Raw genomic sequence first — 20487 nt, 5'->3', positions numbered from 1 at the left:
TCCCGACTGCCTTTATGACGCTCCTACCTCACCCCACCTCACTCCACCCCGCGGATCGCCACAGATCTTTAGATGATGCCCGGAATGTTTTCGTCTCCCAGCCGAGCCTGGGAAGAGAGAGAGAAAGAGAGAGTGACAGGCGCTCTTGGCTTCCAAAGCGGCCGTGGTGCTGAAGGAAAAGCCTGGCGGCGTTAGCGCTTCCGCTACCTGCTTTCTTTCTGGGTGGCGATGGAGTCGGCGGCGGGGCTCGCGTGCAGCTTGTTGTGCTCCCGAGCTTTCTGGCAACGCGTCTCCGGTCCGCAGGAGGAGCAGTTGCTGAAACAGATGAGCTACGCCCTGGTGGGCTTTCTAATTCTGGCGGTGGTGTTCGTCCTCCAAGGGGCCGGGGCACCGTACGGCCGCTACGCTTCAGCCTCTTACGGCTGCCCTGTTCCTGCTAACCTGGCCTGGATGGTGCAAGAAGCGCCTTCCTTCCTTTTCCCTGTAATGCTCGTGCTGTGTAGCGACGGTGACCGTCTCAACTTCTGGCCCAACCGCTTTCTGCTGGGACTCTTCCTCGTCCACTACTTTTACAGGTTGGCTGAACTATTTTCTCCCTCTCCCTCCCTTTCCGCCTCTGTCTCTCTCTGCCGCGTGGTTTGAAAAACCTATTTTTAAAGGAATTTCTTGCTTTTTTTAAGGAGATTGTCTTTGAATGAGTTTAACCAGTAACGGGACTGGTTAATTAGGTGCTATAGAGGTCAGTTTTACATAAAAAGATCAGCCAGAATAACCCCAGCCCATGAGGCTCTGGTCAATTATTTATAGGCAGAATTTGAAAACAGCACCTTTGGCAGAGAACATAGATGACAACATCTACCAGAGATGGATTTGGCTAGGGCTGAAACTAACTAACTAAGAAGCTCAACATCTGAAGTTAAATCCTGGCTTTATTTAAATTTTTGTTGATTGGAATAGGATCATGCTTTTTTTTCTTGATTAGATTACTGTCCACTACCTTCTCTTCATCATTGTCACTTTATTCTTCAAAACTATAAAAAGTACAGTCGAGAGAAGAGCTCAGTCATCAACAGATGCATATAAAAAGAGATAAGATACAGATCTGCGTCTCCTACAGAGACATGATTGTTCATGCTGCAAATTAGGGCTTATCAAATTTTCCAGCTTTCAATTTCCAAATATTGGGGGTGCTCAAACGTTCTGACATGCCATGGGGATTGTAATGATATTGGTTACTTTAATATAATTTAGATGTGCTTGGAAATACAACTTTTGAACTTTTTGTTTGTTTAACTTGCATCATAAGTATATTAGAGTGAGTAATGGTACCAGGAAAACATAAAACCGATACCTAGATTTTGCAACTATACTAAATATCTTATTAATGGTTTTCCCTATTGATGCATATAGCCAATTGCTCATATGTAAGGACCTTCTTCAAAATATGGTGGATTTGTCAGATGTCAAGACTTGGGGAACTTTCCACATTTCCAAACTTCTTTACTAATGTTGCTCAGCCTAGTTTCCTTGTCCAGTTTCCTTTTATATTGTATTTTTTTTGTCACTTCAGCAAATTCTTGATTACAGGGAACAAACCATTCACTTTGAGACCTCTGTGATTCTATTATCTCCTTTTTCTGGCAGCCAAAAATGTTTGTTTTGCCTCCCAGCAAGTCTGGAAATGGAAATGTAGAAAAAAACCCATATGAAACCCCATACTGCCCTTATGTGGGTGCTATAGAAATCATCGCTCATCTTCTGTTTATTGTTAGTTCCAAAGGGGCATTCACACATAATTGATTACCCCTCTTTTATTTAAATTTCTAGGACACTCAGCTTTTATTTGCACTATCTATTAAATAACCAAGATAAATGTATTTCTCCAAAAGTAGAAAATTTTGCTATACTAAGCCTAAACTTTGTCCCAAAATGGTTGCTAATAGTTCTTATTAGGAGATAGTTTTGTGTTGTTCATTTTATTGATTGTATTGTTATTAGTCAATGACTGAAATTGTTCTGTCAGGCTGGTCTAGTTGTATCAACATTTTGACAAAATTACTATTATTGTAGTAACTGTTGACAAGTTATTAAGCATTCCTTGAAGGCTGAGATGAGAGTTCTTTTTCCACTCCAAACAATACATTCAATCATGAAATTGTAAATTTTGTGTGCTCCATCACTGGAGGTTTTCAAGAAGAAACTGGACAGTCATAGTATAGGGCAGTGATGGCTAACCTTTTTGCCATTGTGTGCCAAAAGCGGGGGGGAGCACGGGGAGGTCGGGCACTGCGTGTCCACACCCATAATTCTATGTGCCCTCCCCTTGCGCATGCAACCCCCGTGCTCCACCTGCTTTTGGTGCGCAATGGCACAGTGGGCCCATTTTTCACTTTCCCCAGGCTCCAGAGCTTTTCTAGGAGCCTGGGCAGGGCGAAAATGGCCTTCCCCACCCCCGCAGAGACCCTCTGGAGGACAGAAACAGCCCATTTGCCGACTTCTGGTTTGACTGGAAGGCCCATTTCTTGCTCTCCCCAGGCTCCAGAGCCTTTCTAGGAGCTTAGGGAGGGCAAAAATGGCCTCCCCCCCCCCCCAGAGGCCAAAAACAGCCTGTTTCCTGACTTCTGGGTCCAGAAGGCCCAACAATCAGCTAGCCAGCACACCCATGTGCGCCGAAGCTGAGCTCATGTGCCCACTGATATGGCTCCGCGTGGCACCTGTGGCACACGTGCCATGGTTCATCATCACAGGTATAGGGTCTCCTGCTTCTACAATATGCACTACATATTTCAGAAACTTAAATATTAGTGCAAAATGTGTATGTGCATGCCATGCATACATGTATGTATGTGTATTTACTATTAATGTTTCATCTTTTGAGGTTTTTTTAAATGGAAAGTGACCTAATAATAGAGTTTTGCTTTCGAAAATATGCCTGTGCATGTGGGTGAATTACTGTATATTTCTGCAATGTTCAAAATTATAATTAAGTAAAAAAAATATTTTTCATGTTACAGATCATTCATCTTTCCTTTCTTAATCCGTGGAGGAAAATCAACACCATTTTTTTCATTTGTGTCAGCATTTATATTCTGCTCATGTAATGGGTATTTGCAAGGCCGAAGTTTAACCAATTATGCAGAATATTCATCCAATTGGATAACAGAACTACGTTTCATTCTTGGTGAGCCAGTTCAAGTAATACGTATAATGTCAGATTGTCACAATTGATCTTTGTTTCTTATCCTGAATGGCTTAAATAACCTCTGTGTTAAGATATGTTTTTTTCCTTTTGCTCAAGCTGAAATGGTACCTTCTTGAGAACTGCATTCCCACTTACTACTGTAGTGAAACAGAAGTCATGGAGAAAGAAATGATTCCTTTTTTTTAGCTATTTAAATCAACAGAAAATATAGTCACAAAATATTTTCCCAGTGTTATTTCTTTTTGTGTTTCTGACCCACTCAAAATGGCTTATATGGCACTGTATCTTAATTATACGTCTAAAACAACAGCTGAGGTAGACTTTGTTGAATGAGAACATCTAATTTAAAAAAATCCAGTGAGCAAAGAGTGGGCAAGCAGTTGTATGTCTTAGCTACTATCTAGTGAAAATTAGCATTGTTTATGCAAAATGCAACAAGCAGATCAGTCCTGCTGAAATGTTGAGAAGGGCATTTAGTTGGGCGGATCAGTCTGGCAATTCTAATCTATAGGGATTCCTTGCTTAAGGACCACAGCTAGGACTAGCAATTCTATGGCTAAGTGGTATGGTTGTTAAGAGGGATATCACCTGAGTGTGACTTGCAATTTTACTGTAGGCTATTCCTTTTAATCTGCTTGTTGGAAGCTGCCTTGTTAGAACTGTGCGAATGATGATTGCATGACTGCAGGACACTGCAATGATTGCAGACAGCTGCTGGTTGCAAAGTGCTTGAATTTCAATCTTATGACTGCAGGGATGTTATGAAGTGAAAGGTGAAAGGACTGATCATAAAGTTTTTTTCAACATTGGAATTTTGAACGTTGCAAAACTGGGCCGCCATTAAGAAATAGTATTTATTGACCAAGGGTGACTGGACACACAAGGGATTTGTGTCCGTGCATAAGCTCTCAGTGCACACATACAAATAACAAAGTGATAAGTCATAGATCATAAATCATGAATGAAGGTGAATATACGTGTCGGTCATAAATCATAAGCTACAACAACAATTGATGAATCATAATTTTATTTTATTTATTAGTTTGTCAAACATGTACAAGATAGCAAGTATAAGTATGAACATGGACATGAACAAAGGAAATGAATAAAAATAAATGGGGATAGTAGGACACGCCCCCTCTTAGGAATGGGGTGAGGTCCACAGTAGACAGTTTAAAGTTGAAACTGTGAGGGTTTGAGGATGTAATAATGGAGTCAGATAGAGCATTTGGACGGTTTACCTTGAGTTTGTATCAATTGTTTGCCTGTGTATTATTGTGGTTGAAGCTGAAGTAGTCGTTGACAAGTAGGATATTGTAGTAGACAATTTTGCGCACTATGCTTAGGTCCGACCACAGGTGGCACAGTTACAGATTGTCCAAGCCCAAAATTTCGAGACTGATGGCATAAGGGATTATATTATGAGCAGAGGAGTGCTCTTCTCATGAAACACCTCTGAACCTGCTCGATTGTATTAATGTCCAGTATACAGCGTGGATTCCAGGCAGACGAGCTGTATTTGAGAAATGGTCTAGCAAAGGTTTTGTATGCCCTAGTAGCAGTACTGTGTTGCTGGAGAAGAAACTTTGCAAAATTAGGTTAACAACTCTTAATGCATTTTTGGCAATGCTGTTACAGTGAGCTCTGGGCCTTAGGTCATTTGAGATGAGCACTCCTAGGTCCTTGACAGAGGGTCATTTCCGCCCAACTTGTATGTGGTGTTCTGATTTTTATTGCCAATGTATAGGACAGAGCATTTGTTAGTTGAGATTTGGAGTTGCCAAATGGAGTTGACTATTCTGACACATAGTCGAGGTCTCTTTGTAGGGCAACAGCATTGTTGGTGGTATTAAATAATTTGACATCATCAGCGAAGAGGACACAGTTGCTTATAATATGATCGCAGGGGTCATTTATGTAAAGCAGAAAGAGTGTGGGTCCTAAAACGCTGTCTTGGGGGACCCCGCTGTTGACTAGTGTCGGGTTTGATAGGGCGCTCCCTATTTTGACTACTTGTTGCCTGTTTAACAGGAATGTGGCTATCCACTTGCATAGGGATCTGGAAATGCCATAAGAACTTAGTTTTGACAGTAGTTTGTTATGCACCACTGATTCAAAGGCTTTGCAGAAGTCTATGTAAATTGTGTCTGTTGCTTTATTCTAGTCAACAGTTGTGGTCCAACTGTTTCTGCAGTGTAGGAGGTGCAGATTACAAGGCAATTTTTTCCTGAAACTAAACTGTTTGTTAAAAAGCCGGCTATTTTTCTCTAAGTGGTGGGTGATGGATTGGTTTATAATTGATTCCATGACTTTACAGGTCACGCAACACAATGAGATTGGTCGGTAATTTGCTACTAGGCTAAGGTCTCCCTTTTTAAAGATAGATATGAGCGTGGCTAATGACCATAGGTCAGGCAAGGAGCTGGTTTGGAAAGATACCTCTTAGATTGTGCTTAGAGGTTCAGCTATGGCAGTGGCAAGCTTTTTTAAGAAGTAGGCACAAGCCAATAGATAGAGATGGCTTTAGGTTACGTAGCGCCATTTCAATGTTATCTACTGTAATATGTAGTATTACAATATCAATAATATCAATATTTAGTAAATATCAATATCAATAATAATAAGTAATTATTATATAATAATAATAATAATAATAAAATAAATAATAAATAATAATAAGTAGATATCAATATCAATAATATCAATATGTAGTAGATGGTTGCAATAGTTGTGGTACGATTGCAACTTTTGCTTTTTTAAGAAGTAGGTTAGAGGTTCAGCTATGGCAGTGGCAAGCTTTTTTAAGAAGTAGGCACAAGCCAATAGATAGAGATGGCTTTAGGTTACGTAGCGCCATTTCAATGTTATCTACTGTAATATGTAGTATTACAATATCAATAATATCAATATTTAGTAAATATCAATATCAATAATAATAAGTAATTATTATTATTAAATAATAATAAAATAAATAATAAATAATAATAAGTAGATATCAATATCAATAATATCAATATGTAGTAGATGGTTGCAATAGTTGTGGTACGATTAGGAATGTGGGAATAGTTGTGGTACGATTAGGAATGTGGGGCAGCAGTCATTGCTGTTGACAAAGACTGAATTGAAGAATGTATTGAAGAACATGATTAGCTTGGCCAAACAATCCCACATCCACTTAAAATTCAGGCTTAACAATATATGTTTGGACAAGTGTGTATGTGCAAGTATGGGCAAGTGTCAGTTTCAGGACTACTTTAAGTTGCTCAGTGAACCCATCAAAAAAGGGGAGGAAATGGCTGCAGGAGCTAAAGTTGCCATCTCCAGATTGTAGTATCCGAAGCAAAGCTTATGCTGTTTCATCTTCAGGAGGGTACTGAGATGCAGGTGGGGACATGCTTGGAAAATAATGGTATGCTCTTGCTTTGCGGAAGGAATCTCGGTGGATTTTTTGATATCCTACAACTTTATGCATGCATTCTTATGAAATGAATGGCCTTAGTCTGAGCCATATCAAATTTGTTTACAAACTATTTGCTTATCCTATTTCATTACAAAAAAACCTCTACAAGACTGTTCACCTTGTTGTTTACGTCCTTTAATTCTCTTCCTCACCCTCAGAGTAACTAGTACTTTTCATGCCACTTAGATGGCAATTTGTATTGATATCGGTGCATGTGATGTGCTTGTTGTGAAAAAGAACCTCACTACAGAAATCCTGTGGTTTTTGCGTCTCTGACGAACTGCATGGAAAAACAAGCAAATGGCTCCAGTTTCATCAATATCTGGCAGGATTGGATGAAATTTTCAGGCATATCATCAATTCTGAGTTACTCACTCAGTTTTGATTATTAATCAGACCAGAATTTAGAACTGCACAGTAGCATTGTATAGAGAACTTTCCCCAGCCTGGGTCTTCAATCAGATTGAGTAGAGCCAATATATTGTAAGTAGTCCTTGACTTACAACCATTCATTTAGTGACCATTAGAAGTTACAACAGCACTGGAAAAAATGACTTACAAGCCTTTTTTTTACATTTACGACCATTGCAGCATCTCCATGGTCACATGATCAAAATTCAGACGCTTGGTAACTGGCTCATATTTATGATGGTTGCGGTGCCCCTGGGTCATGTGATCCCCCCTTGTGACCTTCTGACAAGTACAGTCAATGGGGAAGCCAGATTCATTTAACAACTGCAGTGTTTCTCTTAACAGCTGTTGCAAGAAACATCATGAAATGGGGCAAAACTCACCAACTGTTTTTCTTAGCAATGGAAATTTTGGGCTCAATTCAATGAACCATTTTCTCTAGCATATATACATTTTGACTATTTGCATTATTTTAAAAAATAAAATCCTACATTTCAATTCATTGCTTTAAAATGTTTATTCCAGGGATTGCAGCCTGGCTAGGTGGTTTCCTGATTAACATGCACTCTGATTATATTTTGAGAAACCTAAGAAAACCAGGGGAGACTGGGTATAAAATCCCAAGAGGTAAGATTTGCAAATGTTTAATTAATTTAAATATTTTTGCATTTAAGTATTTATTATTTATTTAATAATTATTCTAATTATTATTTGCCAGAGCTTCAAACCTTGATTCCCTATTTTCTTGTTAATTGTGATTGCTGCAGAAGTTGATTAAATAATTAGAAAGTATGCTTGCGAAGCAGAATCACCTTTGAGTTGAGCTCTGTCCCTTGTAACTTAGATAGACAGATCGGTGATGTTTTTCTGGCATGATATGAAAATGGTTTGCTATTGCTGCCTCCTGGCATGATATTACAATTTTCTTATTTCTGGCTAGCTTGTCCCATAGAATAATGAGTTCACAATATAACCCTGAAAAAAAGAGTTAAAATCTCTCTTGAGTTCATTATAACCACACAAGTATTTTCAACATAATGTAGATACAGATAGTCCTCGTCTTACAACAATTTGCTTAGTGCCTGTTCAAAGTTAAATGGATTTCCCAAAAAGCATTTATGATCTGGATTCAAAGTTTTGACAGCTGGGCTCCCATAGTCATGTGATCACATTTTGGGCAATCAGTAGCCAGCCTGCATTTACAGCTGTTTGCAGCATTTAATGGTCAATTGGCAGGGATTTACAATACATTATAGCTTATTGTAGCTAAAAAAAAGTCATTGCAGAGAAACGTTTTGCTTAACGACTACCATAAAATGTCATAAAATCGGGTTGGTCACATAATGCCCCCCTTAAACACCAGTATAACATATGATCATAATTTCAGATTTAATTGTGGTTGTCAGTTGAGGACTACCTGTTAGGCTATACATGTAGTAGATAATGTTACACATTTTCCAAAAAATTACCCATAAGAAAGATCATTGAATATTTGATAATCCTTGGTCTATAACTCCAGTTTCTTCCAAAATGTATGTATGATGTAAGTTTATTTGGATTCTTCTTAAAGAGATGAGACCTCAAGATGGATTCAGTATATGTTCAGCTGGATAACATGTCAATGATTTGTTCATTAAGCAACAATTTACTAGATCCACATAATTTGTTATAAACCATAGCATACAAAACACAATGTTTGGGTTGGCTAGATGGCAAGACAAAACTAAACTGTGTTATTAGATGCATGAGCCAATTTGTCATTTTTAAAGGTACTGTTGACCAAGAAAAAGCAACTTAAACTAAATTATGGAGTTGCAAGAAATGCTGGTAGAAATAAGGATGTAGCACAACACTTACCCCATCAAACCATGAGGAATATTCATCAGCTTTCTGAACAAGATAATCTTTATCTGTTAGTGGTGAAGAAGCTACTCTGATGTTAAGTCTCATAATTTGTCTTGAAAAGCTGAGCATTTGTGTTTCACTTTGTTTTATCAATACAGTTTTAATCAATATTTTTCATGGCAAGACCGTGAAGAAAACCTGGAACGCAGCTGACAAATTCCAGGCTTCAGTGGCCCTGCCTGCTATTGGCTTCTTGAAAGATTAGAATATAATAAGGCCTTGTGTTTCTCTGGTTTGGGTGGGGGGAGGAGAGAACAACAGTTCACTTGCTTCTGGTTTGACCAAGCATATTTTAGTTAAATTTTTCCTTCTTTGCTTTGCAGGTAAAAGGCCAAATGGGTGCAAGGCATAGTTTATTACGTAGGAATTAGCTGCCTATTTTTCCAACCCAGTTAGGCCAATCTGAATGAAGTTCACGGTTTTATTAGAGCAGGTTTGGTAAAGAATGATGCAGCAGATAGGAAAAAAGCAGATACAACAAACCCAAAATAATATGAAACATGTCTCCTAACCACATTGCTTTTTGTCCAAGGGCTTGGTTGGTATCTTGTTAAAATAGTGCAGGATTACGGTATGTTTCTTGGATACAGAGGATGAAGCCAAAAAGGGGAGTGAGGGGGGTGGAGCCTTCTTCCTAGTTACTTGCGGGATCGCATCCTCCCACATACATCCCTGCGGCCAATTCGCTCACACAGGGAGGGACTTCTCCTGGTGCCGTCCACTAGGCAATGCCAACGGGCGACACCAAGGAGTAGGGCCTTCTCTGTGATGGGCCCAACCCTCTGGAATGACCTCCCCCCTGACATTAGAACCACTTCTGACCTCCGCTCCTTCCGGCAAAAATTGAAGACTCACCTGTTCCGATTAGCAGGCCTGGCATAATTACAATTTTTTAATCTGTTGTGTCTGTTTTAGGGATTTTAAAAAATTATATTTATTCAGCTTTGTACAGTTCTTTTAATTGCATTTTAACCTCCTCCAAACTGTACATATTTAATTTTTTATTGTATTTTTGTGATATTCTCTATGGACTGTACACCGCCCCGAGTCCCTTCTGGGAGAGGGGGCGGTCTAGAAGCACAAATAAATTGAATTGAAATTGAATTCCCCAAACCAAAATACAATTATAACTGGCAAAACTATCTGCCAACAGAATTTAATCTAATGCATTTTAAAATGGCGGTACCACAAAACTAGGGAGAATTAGGCTCTTGAATGTTTGGAATAAAAATGATAATCTTATGATTATTTCTTTTGCTTTAAAGGAATGGTTCCCTCACCTTTTTTAATGCTTGAAAATGGTGGTGTTGACTAATTTCCTTGATTTATTTCATATTCACTATAGACTTAGTTGAAAAATATTCAAGACAATTCCAGTTTGCATTTGTTGAGGTATATAAAGCTTTATTTGCCAAGTCAATAATTGCAACTTTTTTTTCTGCAGGAGGAATGTTTGAACACGTAAGTGGAGCTAACTTCTTTGGGGAAATTGTTGAGTGGTGCGGATTTGCATTTGCATGCAACACAGTAGAAAGTACAGCTTTTGCCACTAATACAGTACTGGTATTAGGAAGCCGAGCGTATGCGCACCACCAGTGAGTTTTCCAAAAATCTTAATTTCTCTTGAATGTTCATTTGAGTTTATACAAATATCTGCTGCCTATATATCCTGAATTTATTGTAGACATTAGTGGCTACATTTATTTTACAATTTGTTAAAGAAAAAAATAGATACTCAGAGATGATTCACACCCTGGTCGGTGTCTCTTTGCACTTCTACCATCAGGCAGAAGACATCAAAGTATAGCCAGCCGAACAAACAGGTTTAAAGATAGTTTCTATACTTGGGCTGTGAGACTTTTAAATACAACCACAATTCACTCCATGCACAAGCTAGTTTTTTTTCATTTTTTTTCTTTTTCGTTTCTGTTATAATTTTACATCAGTGAGGTTAAAACCAATTTCGTTGTATTTAAGTACAATGAGAATAAAGATTATACATATACATTAAAAGTACATTTCAATAAAGATCAGTCATTATGTTAAAAAGCCAGCTATATAAAACCAGAATAAATCATCACATAAAACCTGAAATATCACTAGAAGCCAAAATAACAGGACCCCATCTGATTTACTTTGTCCATGTCATGTGTGCTGGAGAAATCAACGTTGCTAGGAATGGTTAGGAAAAGGTCAAGGAAAAGGGACAAGCAAAGAAACTTGCTGGCTTGATACCATCAAAGTTGATACAAAGTTGAACATCCAACTACTGAAAGAAGCTGTGTTTGATAGGACAGCATGGAGAGCACTTACCTATAAAGTCATCAAGAGTCAGACACAACTGAACAGTTAAAACTATTACTAATTACATTAAAAGCACCATGTAATTTAAATAGGTCATTTTCAAGAAAGTTCATATTAATATTCCAAAGTAAACCTGCCTTATTTCATACACTTTTAAACTTTGGGATACATACCACAACCATAACATACCACAACATACCCCTGGAAACAGTGGGACATGGATGATGTTCTGCCCCTTCCTTGGGTATTCAAGGAATATCAGTAAACATTTATCCAGAGAATCTCCATTGAAGTAGTAGAAATGATGTTTTATTGATGGATTTGTGTGGCCATATTTTCAGGTAACAAGCTTGTCAAACAACCAGAATTTTGGTTTTGCTATAAATATTTTTAAAATAATTAAAAGCCAGCAGTTAACTTCCCTTGTGAATTTGTTAGGTTCTGTGCATTTAATGTGGAGGGAATGGACTTATATAGAAACATATGAAAGAAATGTGATTTATAATGATCTTTTCTGAAATTTTAAAATTTAAAATTTTTAAATTTGAGAAATATATATTTTAAATTGATGTTCTATGTTGGATTATATTCTATAATTTCAGATGCCTGAGAACTGAACAAACATTTCCTGGTTAATATTAAAATAATTTTACAAATCTTTGCAAATATTATATAATACACCAGTTTTTACATGTTTTAAATCAGCTATTACAGTTGCCTGTATCATTTTACTTTTATTTGATGTTTTTAGTTGTTTTCATTTATATCTTCTATCTCTGTCCTTTGGCTATAATAAGGACTCATTCATTCACCTCTGTTTTATTTACGTTTTTAATATTTGAAATTTTGAGGCCACTTATAATATTTTCCGATACAAGAAGCTTTTTAAATGACACTGGAAGGATTTTATAAACTTCATAAATAATTTGGAAGAAGCCTTTTGAATTTTGGCTAAACTAATATCTTTCTGCTAGCAATATCTTCTGTTTAGTGAGTTGAACCTTTAAAGCACATCATCAATTGAACTCTTAAAAGCAAATGTATCTTTTTCCAATTCTTATAAAAACCTGAAAAGAAATGTAACAGTTACACTTTTTTTCAGATTTTTGTAAGAACTGGAATGATGTGCTTCTCTAAAGGTTCAGTTCATTAAACCAGCCACATCCTTTTTTTCAAAAGTCTAAAAATCAGGCTTCTTAAAAAGTTTTTTGATTTTGTCGATTTATACTGGTTTTTATTTGACTGTTAGCTCTTTTGAATGCCATATAGACAGAAAGATGTAAAGTGAAAATCATAATAGTTTGCATTTAAAAAATAACTGATTTTTGTGATTGGTAAGAAACATTCTATCATAATGGTATATATCTAACATGAAAAAAGAATGCACATTTACATTTCTTACGAATTTGACATGTCTGAGTCAAACCATGTGTTCACTTACTTTTTCTTCTTCTTCTTCTTCTTCAGATGGTATCTCAACAAGTTTGAAGACTATCCACGTTCCAGGAAAATTTTAATTCCATTTGTATTCTGAATCAGAGGTGGGCTTCAAAATTTTCAGCAATGGGTTCTCTCCTCAGTTGCTGGGTGGGCATGGCCATGGTGGGTGTGGCCTAGTCGGCCTCCTGCACCACAGTGGGGAGGGGGGCTTTTCACCTTCCCCAGGCTCCGGAGGCTTTCTTCGAGCCTCTGGAAGGGCGAAAACCTCCTCCCCCAGCCCCCAGAGGCCTTTCGGGAGGCCCATTTTTACCCTCCCCAAGCCTCTGTGCAGACCCTACACTTACCTTGCATCCAAAACGAGCCACATGGAGACTCCTGGGAGGGGTATGGTGGGGTGGTAGGGGTGTGGCATGGTGGGCGGGGCCAAACCGGCCATAATGTTAGCTACAGGTTCTCCCGGACCTAGGCGAACCCATAGCAACCCTCTCCTGTTCTAAATTCTCTGTCAGACTCTGTGCTTTGATACTATATAATGCACTACAATTGTGGGGGGCAGGAGAGGTTAGTTAAAGCAGGCTTTTAATAGATATTTTTAGGTAAACATCACAATGTTAACATTGCATTGAGTGATGTGATGATTAATTCTCCTTTTCTAATGTTAAAATAAAAAACCAGTAGAAAACATTCCTGTTGATTATTATTAGTTTTTTTTTTACTGAATTTTAATAAGGAGAGAGAGCTCATGTTGTTATAAACATGACTTAGAAAGCCATATCTTATATCAGAACATAGATTTGAAGATGGAATGTTCATTGGATTAGATAGTTATCTTTATCTATATCATCTTCTTTTCTTCTTCTTCATCTTCTTCTAACTATATCTGTTTCTATCTTTCATACACACACACACACACACACACACACACACACACAGACATACACATACATGCATACATACATACATACATACATACATACATACAGTATATGGTTGTATGTATGTATGTTTGTTTGTTCCAGCATAATTCTGGAACGCCTTGAGCAATTTCAACCAAACTTGGTACACAGATGACAAGCCCTGTGGGGGTAAGACACCCCCGTGGTGTTTGGGTATGTGTGTGAAGGTGTTCCAGCATAACTCTGGAAGGTCTGGGACTTTAAGGAGAGCAAGTGTGGCATCCTAGAGTGGCAATTGTGCATGATGTCATGGGGGGGGGGGAGAGAGCCTGATTACGCCCATACAGCAATAGGTCTATGAAGGGAGCCTGATTGTGCCAGTACAGAGCTTTGATTGTGCATGCCATGGCCTAAGCAGATTGCCCACCCCCACCTCACTGTGGCGGCCCGATCTCGCAGGAAACAGCTTCAGCCTGTGTTCCCAGGATCATCCTTCACCCGAATTCAGGCCAGGACTTCCACAGTAGGCCTATGAAGCAAAGAGAGCCTGATTATGCCAGTACAGAGGCCTTTGATTGAGTGTGCTCCCTCACACAGTGGGCTTTTAAGGCCTAGGCTTCCCTCACACAGTAGGCCTATGAAGTGCCAGGATTGTGGGAGGGGGGGAGAGTAGTGCATGGGAGGAGGATGGGAGAGGGCAGAGATGATGGGCATGGGAGAAGGGGGAAGAAAGCCCCCCAGCAATGACTCCCTGTCAGACAAACGCTTTGATGTCTACAGATACCCGGGCAACACCGGGTCATCATTGGAGTAGATAGTTATATTAAATCTAAATAAAAAAAATAATATTTTGCAAGCAGTTAATCATGAATGTGCACAGTACCATTCTTCTTGAGTTTGGTAACCTGCCTGGAAAATCCAGGAGCACAACCCAGTTTTAACTTTTAGCAATGTGTAAGCAAAATATCATGGCCCAGTATTATCTGTAATGGTCTCTACAATATTTTTTTTTCATTTAGCAAAAGAACTCCAACAACCACTCAGTATATATTCACTCTTAAGTCAATCAATATATATAATCACCCTTACTATTCCATTGGCAAAATGCTGCTAAACCAAATATCACAAAAGGTATTAGTCTGGTTCAAAGATGATATCCTGATTTCAAGTTGTTGGAATCAGGAAAAGGTGCAATTATAGTGATAAAGATGTTAGAGCAGCATTTCTATAAATGCTTATAGTATAAGCATTGGGCAAATTGATCGTGTATTGATCGTAGCATTTGAATTTGATAATAGTTCTCTAGCCAAGACAATATATTCTAATTGATTATTGTATGTTTATGACCAGTGTCCCAAAGGTGCTTCTTCCAAAAGGCACCCCGGACTTTCTTGGAATTCGTATCAGAAACTCTGCTGCCCTGTACTGTAGGTTTCAGAAGTCCATCACGCAGTTTGTGTCCAAAATATCTGTCTGCCTCTCGCAGAGTTTATTTGGCTTTTATATCGTTTTTACAAGCAAAGCACAGAGTAACAACACATTGCAATAACAGGTTCACTCCCCCAAATCTTCCCTAGAGAATCAAGAATACTATTCAGGCCAAGGTTAACTCATGTCTTTGCTCTGGTGAATTAATGAGCTAATAGATAACGGCTGTGCATCACCTTTCCTTTATTCCTGCATCTGGTTTTTACAAGCAAAGCACAGAGTAACAACACATTGCAATAACAGGTTCACTCCCCCAAATCTTCCCTAGAGAATCAAGAATACTATTCAGGCCAAGGTTAACTCATGCCTTTGCTCTGGTGAATTAATGAGCTAATAGATAACGGCTGTGCATCACCTTTCCTTTATTCCTGCATCTGGTTCTGCTAATTAGGTGAGTTTGTAGGTTTCCAAGATAGCCAGCCACTGAGATCATGGTAATTTCTACGCATGTCTTTACATAGCTTTACCTCTCATTCCTACATCTCACTCTTTTTTATTTTGTTTGACAAGGCATCATAGGAGGGGATACCCTTCAGGAGAGGTACACCCCTGCAATTGTTTATACAGGGCATATAGCTGACCTTGACGCAATGTAGGAGGGGGTTTAGGGGAAAAAGCTGTAATGCACATTTTGCAAAGGGAGGGAAGGCATTGAACAAAACAGCACCCGCCAATTAAAATAGCACAGATAATAACTAAATAACGGATATTTCCCAACAGACCTGTGGGTAACCAAAAGCTTTCCCACCAAGATCCTAGGGTATCAATTTTCAAATCAGAGGCCAATTTGTGTAAAATATCAAGCTGACGCTGAATAATTCTGAATTCATCGGAAAGATTAAAACAAAGCTGTCTCATAGTCACAAGTGTTGTCTAAAGTTGCTGTTTGGAAAGCAAAACAGGAATTAGCTAGCTAAAGCAACATTGTGCTTAGCAGGAATGTAATTAAAAGTTTCGTGACCACATGTAAAAAACCATCCTTGCGGAAGCCAAACATTAACAAAGTGAAAGGAAACCTCCTCAAAAGCTGTACAATTTAAAGTAGGTGAACTAATATGAAGACAGTAAGGCTTTTTACTTAAAGATGTACAGTTAACTACTTTAGCACATATTACATTTTTCAGGAACTGCTACTATGGGAGTATACAAAGCAATTGCATCGGGGGCAGTTCATAGGCAATCAATTCCTAACTAGATATAGTCTTATAGTTCAAACCAATGAAGTGTTGAATTACTGCAGACAGGATTCAAACAGGATCCAAGCATGTAAAAAGTAAATGTTCCATGTACAATTCAGATAAGCAGAAGACATCAGTTTGTGTGATGTTAGCTGCACCCATAGATTGTTACTTCAGTCATTGTTCAAATGAGTTTTTTGTTGAGATGACAGCAGCTATCGATAAAGAGAAGCAATTGACAAGTAGACATAAGAAAATGATGACTAAGGACTTGGCAAAAATGGCAGCGCATAAGTTCTTGGGGATTTGTTCCACGTGTCGTTGTTACAGCACTGCTTGCGCTTTGGTGGTCACTGGACAGCTGGTCCAAAAAGATCATATTGGCCACTGTGCTGTCTGAAAAGTCACCTTGGTCATCTCTGGAACTGGATTTGGAAACTGGTACCACAATATCCTTAGCTAGACAAACACCACGTGCTGGAATCCACAAAGACCTGTAGAAGCAAGCACAACATATCCTCGTCCCCCTTGCGGGGGAGGCAAACAAACTTTTTAAATCTATTATGTTACCTATGCCAAATTAGCCAAATTGGGGTACGCCAAATTATTAGGTACCCGACATCCCTCCTTTTTTATTTGTTTGTGAAGACAGTCCTTAAAGGACCAACTAACACATTCCACAATGGCTTGACCTGTGGAATTATAAAAAAAAACAACCCATGAATTAGAAAAATGTTCCAAGTTGTACAAAATTACAAAAAGGCCAATGAAAAATAGGCCATGATCAGTTTTTTTAAGAAAAGGGTTTACCCAAGACAGTAAAGGCTGAAAAAAAAAAAAGAAATATAACATGATTAGTTGTTTCTCCTCATTGAATCGTGGCCAAAAATAAAAATAGATAAATGAATTTACTTCTAGGGAGCCAGAGAGGGAACATAAGTGACATCCATTTGCCATAATTTATTAGAGGCTAAACCACGGGGATTAACACCCGTGTCCCTAGAGGGGGATTCTGCAGAACACTGGGGGCAAGATGAAACAATTTGCTTGGCCTGGTCAATTGGAATATGGCAAGCTTGTGCCAGCCCTCTGGCATTTTGATAGAAAAAAAGTAATCAAAAAAATAAATCTGAAAAAAAACGTAGTTAAAACATGAACAGCTGCGTTTGAGTTGCATACCTGTTGCTTTAAGAAAAAGGTCCTAGAAAAAACAAATAACTGCGTATGTGAGCATAATAATTGCTGCAAAGTTAAAAACAAAGCCATAAGGTTAAGAATCAATCCTGGGTATGATGTAAGCACCTGGAAAATCAAAAATAAGTTGACACACATAAGGAAAGTCAGAAATGTAGTTAAAAAGCTTGTTGAGAAAAGATGTGAAAAGCTAAAATAGCAGCAAACAATTTTAAGAAAATGTTGCAGGAACAACTGTTTTGCAGGGTAGGAAACTTTCATGAGAGTCCTTATAAGCAATTACTCCTCTTGTTCACCCTCCACTTGAAAAACAGTGTTGCAAAAACAGAGAAACGAAAGCAAGACGAATAATCACGCAAGCCAAAGATCTTTAGGCAAATGCTATGAAATACAGACCACATAGTCAGTTAAAGCACACTGAAGAGATAAATTATGCTGAAAATAAAATTGAAAATCAGATTTTGGAATAGGAAAAATAATATTAATTAAGTCAGTCCAATTTCTATGACAAACCCAAGGTTATTAAATCAGCAACGGCCTGGATAAATGGTAAAACATTTTGAAACGGAATCTTCTGTCTTAAAAAACATCAAAAAGGGTTAGCTGACAATTTCTTTGAGGGATGCAATCCACAAATTGAATGCTCAAAAGATCATTAATCTCCTCAACTGCGGCAAATGCAGCTGAGGAAATCACGATAACATTCTCCAGGTTGTTTTCCTTTGGTCAGTAATTCAAACAATAAATGTGTCAGCAAAGAAAAATGTGGCCTTACCCAATTAAGAGTACCCAATAACTGTTGTAAGTTAACTAGTGACACAACGTTAGGCAATTTCAAACAAGGAAATGCCGGGGCAGAATAGGAATGCAACATCTTATGACCCAAATACAGATAAGGAGCATGCAGTTGTACTTTTTTCTGGGGAAATTTGCAACCCATAAACAGCCAAATCATTTTGTATTTCTGAAAGCCAATTAGGTGGTATCTTTGGGGCCCCAATTAAAATATCATCCATATAGTGATTTACCAAAGTCAATGAATAAATTTGAAGCAAAAAAACCTAAGTAAATGTATAAATCAACCAACAAAATAATTTTGGACATTTTACTTTTAGCTTCAGCCCTTGGTGGAAAGGGCTGGGGGAAGTTGCAGGCATTTCCCCCCTTAACTTTCGACAATCCCTTTTATAACATTTTCCTTGAGGTTTGCTGCCTTGCGAGAAAGCAGCTGCCAATAAATTAGCCTGATGAGAGACTGTTCCTATATCTTTATTTATTTATTTTTATTTATTTATTAAATTTGTTAGCCGCTCCCTCTCCACAAAGGGACTCGGGGCGGCGTACAATAAATAAAAGACATAATATAAAATTACACATTGTGCGGAGGAGGTATAAAAAACACAATACATCATTATTATAACATAGAAATATTAAAATAAGTTAAAATTAAATACCCCATGGAGATTACAAATTTAAAAATTGCCAGGAGGAGTAAAATGGAACTACAGTTGAGCCAGGCCTGCTAATTGAAAAAGGTGGGTCTTGAGTTTTGAACGGAAGGAGCGGAGGTCGGTGGTAATCCTAATATCCGGGGGGAGGTCATTCCAGAGGGCTGGGCCCATCACAGAGAAGGCCCTACTCCTGGCCGCTGCCCTCTGGCACTGCTTAGTGGATGGCACCCAGAGAAGTCCCTCTCTGTGCGAGCGAATTGGTCATAGGGATGTATGGGGCAGGATGCGATCCCGCAGGTAACTAGGTCCTGTGTCATGGAGCGCTTTGAAGATGGTAATCAACACCTTGAAACGCACCCGATAGACCACAGGGAGCCAGTGCAGCTCGCGCAGGAGAGGTGTTATATGGGAGTATCTCGTACTTCCCATAATCACCCGCGTGGCCGTGTTCTGGACCAACTGCAGTCTTCGAGTGCATCTCAAGGGGAGCCCCATGTAGCGAGCATTACAGTAGTCTAGGCGGGACGTCACCAGCGCGTGAGTGACTGTGCGAAGGGCATCCCGGTCCAATAGGGGGCGCAATTGGCGCACCAGGCGAACCTGGTGGAACGCCCCCCTCGCCACGGCTGCCACATGGTCATCCATGGACAGCCGGGCATCCAGGAGGATGCCCAAATTGCGCGTCCGTTCCATGGGGGCCAGTTGTTCACCCCCAATGGCCAGTGTTGGAATTAGCTGGTTGAACCGGGGGGCCGGAAGCCACAGCCACTCCGTCTTGGCATGCTTTAATCATTTCTGCCAACTCAGGATTGTTCCCCAAAGCAATAATTGCCCTCCGGCATTTGGAAGTAGCTTTCTCCTTTGCTAATTTCACCAAAAACTTCATCTGAACTTTGGAATTAGCTATTTGTTGTTTTAAACCATCCAGCAATCTGTTCACAGACTCTTCCTGAAGAGGGGGAGGTGGGGAGGGAAGAGCGCAGGCGCGGACGTCGATGGCAGGCTTTTTCTGAGCCTGTCGACCCACTAGACCGTAGAGGCATTTTTTTAAAGATCATAAATGCCTTGGAAACTCCGAAATTCTTAGGAATCTAGGAGAGAAATTAGCGCTGCGGGGTTGACCTCTTGTAGCTCCCCAGAAGGATTTATAGCCTCTGGGGTGTGGGCAAGCAGAGCCCCCCTTTGCAGATGCTTCAAGTTCCGGTCTAATGGAATCCTCTGCCAAGCGGCGGAGCAAGATGACGTAAATAACATTTTAACTCCGAGCAACTCAGAAGGAAACATTTGCAAGTATTTTAAGTTTTAAGTTTGAAAAACTTTGTTAAAGAACGCCATTATTCAACTTGAAAGGTGTGGGCTTAGAACAAAGGATTCAGAACAAAGGCTTCAAAATGGCGTTAATTTACAGCTGAATACCCAAAGAAAACGAAAGTTAATTGAATGGTGACAGCTAGAGGCGGCTGAAAGAATTATTAACAACTTTAAAGTTAGTTTATACAATTTGATCTACTTGGAGGAGTATTTTGTGAGAAAGTTGTGTTTTTTGTTAAACATGGCA

At 39.1% G+C, this 20487-nt stretch overlaps 1 protein-coding gene across 2 annotated transcripts; it reads left to right on the top strand.

Annotated features, from left to right (window-relative positions):
- On the top strand, positions 1 to 14286 carry SRD5A1 (steroid 5 alpha-reductase 1). 2 transcript variants are annotated; one of them, XM_081952966.1, is made up of 5 exons: positions 1 to 575; positions 3015 to 3181; positions 7599 to 7700; positions 10423 to 10439; positions 12750 to 14286. In XM_081952966.1, the coding sequence occupies exons 1-5, from the start codon at positions 229 to 231 to the stop codon at positions 12768 to 12770; spliced, it is 654 nt and encodes a 217-aa protein (XP_081809092.1). In that variant the 5' UTR covers positions 1 to 228; the 3' UTR covers positions 12771 to 14286. The 2 variants fall into 2 exon arrangements, with proteins under 2 accessions (XP_081809092.1, XP_081809091.1); XM_081952965.1 differs by having other exon boundaries at positions 9 to 575; positions 10423 to 10573.
- Positions 14287 to 20487: the final 6201 nt, after the last annotated feature.

This window comes from Natrix helvetica, assembly GCF_964273705.1.
Source record: "Natrix helvetica genome assembly, chromosome: 4".
In the NCBI taxonomy this organism is placed as follows: domain Eukaryota; kingdom Metazoa; phylum Chordata; class Lepidosauria; order Squamata; family Natricidae; genus Natrix; species Natrix helvetica.
This window is presented reverse-complemented; position numbering and strand designations above follow the sequence as displayed.